Below are 9,817 nucleotides of genomic sequence, written 5' to 3' on the forward strand. Positions count from 1 at the left end.
TTATAGTTATTCCTTCTACTAATCTATCTATAGGTGACTAATGTATTAGCAATTGACTAAAGTTTTATTCATCAACAAATTATGTTTTTTATTAATTTGAAAAGATGTACCCCAACACTAAAAAATGTTCATATATGCGCAATTATTGGGCTTTCAACTCTAGTTTTCTGATAACCTATTTTATTTAGAGTGAATAAAAGTATTTGCAATTGACTTCAGTTTTATTCATCAAAAAATTATGTTTTTTATAAATTTGAAAAAATGTACCCTAACACTAAAAAATTTTCATATATACGCAATTATTGGGCTTTAAACTCTAGTTTTCTGATAACCTAGTTTATTTAGAGTGAATAAAAGTATTTGCAATTGACTTAAGTTTTATTCATCAAAAAGTTATGTTTTTTATTAATTAGAAAAGATGTACCCTATCAATGAACAATGTTAATATAAACGTAATAATTGAGTTCTAAATTATAGTTTTCCTTCTACTAATCTATCTATAGGTGACTGATGTATTAGCAATTGACTTAAGTCTTATTCATCAACAAATTATGTTTTTTATTAATTTGAAAAGATGTACCCTATCAATGAACAATGTTAATATAAAGGTAATAATTGAGTTCTAAATTCTAGTTTTACCCCAACGCTAAAAAATGTTCATATAAGCGTAATTATTGGGTTTTATACTCTAGCTTTCTGAAAACCTAGTTTCATTTTAGTTGATAAGTGTATTTGCAATTACCAAAATTGTATTCATCAACAAATTATGTTTTTTATTTATTTGAAAAGATGTACCCCAACGCTAAGAAATTTTCATATAAGGGTATTTATTGGGTTTAAACTCTAGTTTTCTGATAATCTAGTTTATTTATAGTGAATAAAAGTATTTGCAATTGACTTAAGTTTTATTCATCAAAAAATTATGTTTTTTATTAATTTGAAAAGATGTACCCTATCAATGAACAATGTTAATATAAACGTAATTATTGAGTTCTAAATTATAGTTATTCCTTCTACTAATCTATCTATAGGTGACTAATGTATTAGCAATTGACTTAAGTTTTATTCATCAAAAAATTATGTTTTTTATTAATTTGAAAAGATGTACCCCAACGCTAAGAAATTTTCATATAAGCGTAATTATTGGGTTTTAAACTCTAGTTTTCTGATAACCTCGTTTATTTATAGTGGATAAGTGTATTTGCAATTGACTAAAATTTTATTCATCAACAAATTATGTTTTTTATTAATTTGAAATGCTGTACCCTATCAATGAACAATGTTAATATAAAGGTAATAATTGAGTTCTAAATTCTAGTTTTACCCCAACGCTAAAAAATGTTAATATAAGCGTAATTATTGGGTTTTATACTCTAGTTTTCTGAAAACCTAGTTTCATTTTAGTTGATAATTGTATTTGCAATTGACCAAAATTGTATTCATCAACAAATTATGTTTTTTATAAATTTGAAAAAATGTACCCTAACACTAAAAAATTTTCATATATACGCAATTATTGGGCTTTAAACTCTAGTTTTCTGATAACCTAGTTTATTTAGAGTGAATAAAAGTATTTGCAATTGACTTAAGTTTTATTCATCAAAAAGTTATGTTTTTTATTAATTAGAAAAGATGTACCCTATCAATGAACAATGTTAATATAAACGTAATAATTGAGTTCTAAATTATAGTATTCCTTCTACTAATCTATCTATAGGTGACTAATGTATTAGCAATTGACTTAAGTCTTATTCATCAACAAATTATGTTTTTTATTAATTTGAAAAGATGTACCCTATCAATGAACAATGTTAATATAAAGGTAATAATTGAGTTCTAAATTCTAGTTTCACCCCAACGCTAAAAAATGTTAATATAAGCGTAATTATTGGGTTTTATACTCTAGTTTTCTGAAAACCTAGTTTCATTTTAGTTGATAAGTGTATTTGCAATTGAATAAAATTGTATTCATCAACAAATTATGTTTTTTATTTATTTGAAAAGACGTACCCCAACGCTAAAAAATTTTCATATAAGGGTAATTATTGGGTTTAAACTCTAGTTTTCTGATAACCTAGTTTATTTATAGTGAATAAAAGTATTTGCAATTGACTTAAGTTTTATTCATCAAAAAATTATGTTTTTTATTAATTTGAAAAGATGTACCCCAACGCTAAGTGTGTACGCCAAGACAGCTGACGCAGCACATTCCCGAAGGACCACTCGACGAACAGTCGAGACCAAAAAAAAATTGGTTTGGATTGCTTATGTCGCCTTTTATAAATTGGGTAGGCAACCTAATATGCACGACGACAACGATGACCTCAGATTAGGAAAGGGACGTGAGGTGTTGAGGAGAACAAGATTTTAGAGTTTAGTTATTTGGGGGGGGGGGGGTCTCCGTAGTCGGTTAGGACAGGTGCAATGACCACGGAGCTCACATGAGTTGGCTAAATCTTAATGACTAAGCTTAAACTAAAAGTCTTGACGTGGACCCGGACAGCCTGCCCACATTGGAGACACCCGTTGAATGCGGATTCCGAAGACCTGGGCGGCCTCTCACACACTACGGCGAGTGCTGGCGGACTTACGCGGGAGGAGCTGGCACTTGGTGACGGTGAGGCGCACAGTGGGCGTACAAGCCGTCGGATCAGGTGAACCACGGATGGCAATAATATAATTAAGATATATAAATTTATAACTCACGGTTTGAATGGTAATAATTTGGCCGTTTATTTTAAACAATAATAATGAGCAGGTGCAGTGACGGATTTCAGTAGCGTCGCAAGTAACACCGCAGTAATAATAACAATTTGGTTGATCACAATGATCAGACAGTCCGATTGTACAGATCGAAATTAATAATATATATATAAATGATGCTTGGTGTGTACAAATAAATACGTACACCCGACAAGATTGTAAAGAACACGAACATCACATTAACAAAAAGAACGCTGCAATAGCGGGACAATAAAAAATTTGACGAGAGAAAAAAAGCACACAAAAAAAGATATGACAACAAGGGCGTTGGCCGCAATAAATGATAATAAGAAAAACACAATAAAGATTAAGATAATACAACTAAAACAAAGACGATAAATATGGTGATTCTAATAATCAATAATAATAATAATACACAAGGAATATATAATAGGGTGAAGAGATGAGTGGAAGGTGGGACTGACCGATAAGACACTCGTGCCGTCGTGCTCATTAGCATATCGCTGATGGTCATTGTCAGCGCCAACATCACCGCCCACTTTGAAGGAACTTCAACAAGAAGGCACTGGACACAACTTGACAGCTGGCCGAGTTAGAACTCCAGACGACGTGTGGACAGTAGCAACGCGTGACACCCCGTCTGCACCAGGGTGGAGGTCCGTGATACGTCCGTATCGCCAATACAGCGGATGCGAGGGTTCCTTTATTAGGACAAGGTCTCCAACATTCAACTGCTTTCCATCATCAGACCATTTTGTTCGCAGCTGGAGAGTAGACAAATATTCATTTTTCCATCTGGTCCAGAAGTACCGGTGGAGATCAGTAACTAAGCGCCAACGCTGCATTTTTGAGAGTGGTACGTTTTCCAAACAAGGGTCCGGAAGAGATGTCGATGGGACCAGCGTTAAAAAATGGCTTGGCGTCAAAGCTTCTAAATCTTTGGGATCATTGCTAAGGGCACACAAAGGCCGTGAATTTAGAGTGGCTTCAATTTTTGTCAACAAAGTGATTAGTTCTTCACTTGTGAGTCTATGGGTTCCAATGGATCGAAAAATTAACGACTTAGTCGACTTTACTCCAGCTTCCCAGAGTCCTCCAAAGTGAGGAGAAGATGGAGGATTGAATAACCAAGTAATTTGGTCCTTGGACAAATGATTTCGTACACTGTGTTGATAGGTTTCTGATGCGATGAAGTTATGTAGCGGGTTTAAAATATTCGCGGCACCAACGAAATTAGTACCACAATCACTATGGATCTCTTTGATCGGTCCACGACGAGCAGCAAAACGAGTGAACGCTAGGAGGAAAGTTTCCGTTGACAGGTCAGAACTGAGCTCGATGTGCAATGCCTTGGTTACGGTACAGACGAATAAACAAATGTAGGCAGAGCTCCTGGATGATGCGCGACCACGGGATCCTTTGATAGATATCGGGCCAGCATAATCAACGCCTGAGATAGCAAATGGTTTTATCTGTTGTACTCTGTATTTAGGAAGAGCAGCCATTTTTGGTTGAACCGTTTGAGGTCTAGTGCGAAAGCATGGAAGACATAATCGCAGCCGGGACCTAATAGCCTGCCTCCCTGACAGTATCCAAAACTCACGCTGTAAATGTGATTGGAGGGTCATGGCTCCTGGATGGCTTAATGCACAATGGTTGTGATCAATTATTAGATCAGTTAAACGATGACGGGACGGCAACAAAGCAGGATGCTTGTGAACGTATGGAATTTCTGCGTTGCGAAGCCGACCGCCCACTCTGAGAACACCAACTGGGTCAATAAACAGGTCTAAACGTCGGAGAGATTTTGAGCAGGGAAGACCGTTTGACAGAGCTGCAATTTCGACGGCAAACGTTTGACGTTGGACTAAGTAGACCAAGGCAGAGAGAGCACGAGTGATCTCTGTCGCATTTATAATGTTGCTAATTGGAGCGTCAGAACGGGGCTTGGAAAAACGAAAACAGTAAGCGATTACGCGAAGGATCTTCTGCAGAGATGACATGCGATTTAACAAATTGATTATCGGAATGTCTACAGTGACGGTGAGCACAGTAGGTACTCGAGCTTCCCTTGAGGGGGGCCCAGTGAAATCTTCAAGTTTGGTTAACAGTAATTTTGGCCATTTGTCTGGAGGACTCAGTAAAAATGATGGACCAGTCCACCACAGTGAGTGGTTGAGGAGCTCGGAAGGAAACAATCCGCGCGATGCGCAATCGACTGGATTCTCCTTCGTGGGAACATGGCGCCAAATTGCAGGTGTGGTTAAATCGTGGATCAGACTGGTTCGATTCGCGATGAATGTGGCCCATCGATGAGGGGAAGACCTAATCCAAACGAGAGCTGTGGTGGAATCAGTCCAGGAGTGGAGTTCGTCAATAGTTATGCGATTAGTGTAGGAGTCAGCAACCAATCGGAGGAGTTTCGAAGCCAATACGGCACCACACAGTTCCAGACGGGGAATTGTGGACCGCTTGAGAGGGGCTACTTTTGACTTTCCTGTTATGAGATGACAATACACTGACGTGACTGTCTCTACACGGAGATATACTGCCGCGGCATAACCTTTTTCAGAGCTATCAGAAAAGGCATGGAGTTGTACAGAAATAGCATGATCATAGGTAATACGACGAGGAATACTAATGGTTTCAATTAGCTGCAGTTCAGACTGATATCGGGCCCATAGGGAGGCAATGTCAGAGGGAACTGGGTCATCCCAGTTGATACCGGAGGTCCACAGCTGTTGCATGACGTGTTTTGTGAAAAAGGTCATGGGTGACAACAGTCCTAACGGATCAAAGACACGAGCAATGTCGGACAGAACAGATCGTTTTGTCGGTTGAGTCATCGATGGCTGAGCTTTAAAGGAAAAAGTGTCAGCAGATGGGTCCCATTTTAACCCTAATACTTTCAAATCAGAGAGTTCGTCACTGTCGAACAAGACTGAGACGGACATTGCACGAGATTCTGGTGGGACCATTTGTAGAAGTTGTACATTGTTGCTGGCCCACTTGCGGAGCTCAAATTGAGCGAGTGCACAAAGGTTTATCAATTGGTCTTGACAGTTGAGAGCGTCTTCTTCTGAGTTTGCACCAGTTAAAATATCGTCGACAAAAGTGTCATTGAGTAAAACGTCAGCGGCCACCGGCCACCTAGCACCGTCCAGTGTAGCAAGATGACGAATAGTTCGCAGAGCTTGAAAAGGTGCTGCTGACGTTCCATACGTAACTGTACAGAGCCGATATTCATCAATTGGAGACGAGGGTGAAAATCTCCACAGGATTCTCAAATAGTCTCGATCTGAAGGTTGAACTAGGATTTGGCGGTACATCTGTTTTATGTCAGCCATAAACAGGTACTTCCAGAGACGAGAGCGGAGCAATACAACTTGAATATCTGGTTGCAACTTTGGACCAGTATACATACTCTCATTCAGAGAGGCTCCGGTTGAAGTACGGGCTGAAGCATTGAATACAACACGCAATTTTGTTGTCTTGCTGTCAGGTTTTATGACACAATGGTGTGGTATATAGTAATTCAGTGGATTGTCGCGTTCAGACACTGGCACAAGTTCCATGTGACCACTTGACAAGTAATCCTGCATAAAGTCTATGTACTGTTTTCGAAGATCAGGTTGTCGACTTAGTCGAAGCTCAAGGGCCTTGTAGCGTTGATGAGCATGAGTCTTAGAATCACCTAACACAGGAGACGGTGTTCGAAACGGAAGTGTAACCATAAAACGACCTGAACTAAGACGAGTAGTGGTTGAGACGTAGATCTCTTCTGCAACTTTGTCATCGGGACTTAAGTGATGAACTACAGGTAGCTCTTCCAACTCCCAAAACTTTCTTAAGGTTGCATCAAGGTTGCTGGATGTTGACACACACATTGTGGCCAGTGAAACAGGGGGAGCTGTGGTGGTCGGCCCAAACAAAACCCAACCGAAAATTGTTTTTAACGCAGTAGGCTCGCCTGCACTACCCGAAATGAGACTGTCGCATAATATGGACGGTAGAATGTCGGCGCCCAACAGCAAGTCTATGTCACCAGGAATGTGATATGACGGATCTGCTAAGGGCAAATGGTGAATATGTGTCCATTGACCAGGTGTGAACGAGATTTGCGGGGTTTTTCCTGTGATCTGTGGTACAATCAAAGCGTCAATACTTAGGCTGGGTGTTTGTTTGCCGTGAGGAGTCACAATGACAACGGATGATCCACAAACAGGAGTAGCAGTAGTGTTAGCAAACGTGGTTATACTCACAGGTGAACGTCGGCGATTGAGCATAAGAATGTCAGCCGATTTGCCCGTGATAAAGCTGGCTTGAGAGCCACTGTCTAATAGGGCTCTAAACGAATGACGATGACCATCGGTACCACAAATGTCCAGAAGCACAGTTGATAATAATACCACTTTCTGGGGGTTATCTTTTACAACTAACGAGACCGTGCGGGTAGGATCACCTGACTGGACCACCATGGAACTACTTGGTGGTGTACTCGTGGCTGGACTTGATTCAAAGTGTAACAAGGTATGGTGAGAACGATTGCACGATTGACACTTGAATTTCGAAGGGCACGCAGCGGACGAGTGTCCACAGCCGAGACAGTTGATGCAGAGACGATGGGTTTTTGCCAGCTGAAAACGATCGTTTGGGCCTTTACTAAGGAACAATTTACATTGTCGAATCGAATGAGGCTTTTTGCAAATTTGGCAGTTACTGATAGCAGGTGACCGATGACCTGATTCAGTGGATAACGCCGCACTGGCGGTCAACACTTTTGGTCCATAAGTGGGACGAGAGTGTGTAGTATATACCTTTTTTGACTGTTTTGGTTGGGAAGTACTAGATTGTAAAGTCGTTGAATAATTTCCTGCACGAGCTTCGGCTGACCGTACATGGCTCCTTAAAAATTCTACAAAGTCACTCGTGGCTGGTTGATGGCGATCTCCAACAGTGAGTTCCCAACGAGAGCGAAGATCATAATCTAGATGATTTTCAAAGATATGAACAAGAATCGGACTCCATTGGCGAGTAACAAAATCTAAATTATCTAGGGCCGCAGTGTGTTCAAGAATGGTCGTGAGAAGAGTTTTTATGGAAGCCGCGTCGTTACAATTGACTGTGTGGGGTGCTAGGAGGGCGTCCAGATGAATTCGAGCCAAATCACGCTTGTTCCCATAACGAGCACGCAACACTTCCCAAGCTTTGTTATAGTTTGCGGACGTCAAAGGGAGATGTGAAACCAACGATAGAGCTTCACCTTGCAGAGAGGTCTTTAATATTTCAAATCGCTCAACATCGGGAAGATCAGGAGCGTGGGACAAAATTGATTTAAAGAGATCTTCGAAACCTTGCCATTCAATAAGCACTCCAGAAAACGTAGGAAAGCTCCGTTTGGGCAGTTGATAATGTGACAAATTACTGGAGCCTGTTGTTTGGTTAACTGACAACTGAGCTGAGGATGTATCCATGCCGGGAGATAATGAAATATGATACACATCAGCAAAAGCAGCAAGTTCATAGTACAAATTGTCAAAATCGGCACTGAGGCTTAGACTCTCTTTATTATCTACGACATCCATGGGGGCTAACTTTTTACTAACAGAAGATTCCATGACTTGGAAATCGTCTTCAGCAATTCGACGAATGTCATTTAATTCAGACAGCATCTTAGCTACTTTAGCATGTTTGCCCGCATTAGAACGATCGGCTTTATATTCACCGGCTGCAGCGACAAATGAAGTGATTTTTGCAATTGCACGGACAACCCGTGCTTTTGCCTCTGCATAAGTTACTGAAGGAGGAGTGACCATTTTTTACAACAAGTTACGGAGTTTGTAATTAGAATAAATCAACACAGGGTGTTGATCGTATGAATTTATTTTGAACGCAACTACAGCATTACGGACAGGTAATGACAATTTTTCTCTGTCACTATTTACAAACGACGAATTCAAGCAGAACTTGAGCACCACACTAGTCGCGGTTTGTTAGTACATCCGGCCCGAAGGACCAAAAATATGTGTACGCCAAGACAGCTGACGCAGCACATTCCCGAAGGACCACTCGACGAACAGTCGAGACCAAAAAAAAATTGGTTTGGATTGCTCATGTCGCCTTTTATAAATTGGGTAGGCAACCTAATATGCACGACGACAACGATGACCTCAGATTAGGAAAGGGACGTGAGGTGTTGAGGAGAACAAGATTTTAGAGTTTAGTTATTTGGGGGGGGGGGGGGGGGGTCTCCGTAGTCGGTTAGGACAGGTGCAATGACCACGGAGCTCACATGAGTTGGCTAAACCTTAATGACTAAGCTTAAACTAAAAGTCTTGACGTGGACCCGGACAGCCTGCCCACATTGGAGACACCCGTTGAATGCGGATTCCGAAGACCTGGGCGGCCTCTCACACACTACGGTGAGTGCTGGCGGACTTACGCGGGAGGAGCTGGCACTTGGTGACGGTGAGGCGCACAGTGGGCGTACAAGCCGTCGGATCAGGTGAACCACGGATGGCAATAATATAATTAAGATATATAAATTTATAACTCACGGTTTGAATGGTAATAATTTGGCCGTTTATTTTAAACAATAATAATGAGCAGGTGCAGTGACGGATTTCAGTAGCGTCGCAAGTAACACCGCAGTAATAATAACAATTTGGTTGATCACAATGATCAGACAGTCCGATTGTACAGATCGAAATTAATAATATATATATAAATGATGCTTGGTGTGTACAAATAAATACGTACACCCGACAAGATTGTAAAGAACACGAACATCACATTAACAAAAAGAACGCTGCAATAGCGGGACAATAAAAAATTTGACGAGAGAAAAAAAGCACACAAAAAAAGATATGACAACAAGGGCGTTGGCCGCAATAAATGATAATAAGAAAAACACAATAAAGATTAAGATAATACAACTAAAACAAAGACGATAAATATGGTGATTCTAATAATCAATAATAATAATAATACACAAGGAATATATAATAGGGTGAAGAGATGAGTGGAAGGTGGGACTGACCGATAAGACACTCGTGCCGTCGTGCTCATTAGCATATCGCTGATGGTCATTGTC

The 9,817-nt window shown here is 40.2% G+C and overlaps 1 protein-coding gene across 1 annotated transcript; it reads right to left on the minus strand.

Moving 5' to 3' along the window:
• Positions 1 to 3,275: 3,275 nt before the first annotated feature.
• Positions 3,276 to 8,540, minus strand: LOC132933450 (uncharacterized). The gene has a single exon (XM_060999730.1). The coding sequence runs from the start codon at positions 8,538 to 8,540 to the stop codon at positions 3,276 to 3,278; it is 5,265 nt and encodes a 1,754-aa protein (XP_060855713.1).
• Between the last annotated feature and the right edge of the window lie 1,277 nt (positions 8,541 to 9,817).

The sequence above is a fragment of the Metopolophium dirhodum genome, chromosome 1 (genome assembly GCF_019925205.1).
Source record: "Metopolophium dirhodum isolate CAU chromosome 1, ASM1992520v1, whole genome shotgun sequence".
In the NCBI taxonomy this organism is placed as follows: domain Eukaryota; kingdom Metazoa; phylum Arthropoda; class Insecta; order Hemiptera; family Aphididae; genus Metopolophium; species Metopolophium dirhodum.

What these genes read in the sequence shown, in the direction of transcription:
- LOC132933450 (XM_060999730.1), bottom strand. Translation starts at nt 8,540, where the DNA reads ATGGTCACTCCTCCTTCAGTAACTTATGCAGAGGCAAAAGCACGGGTT.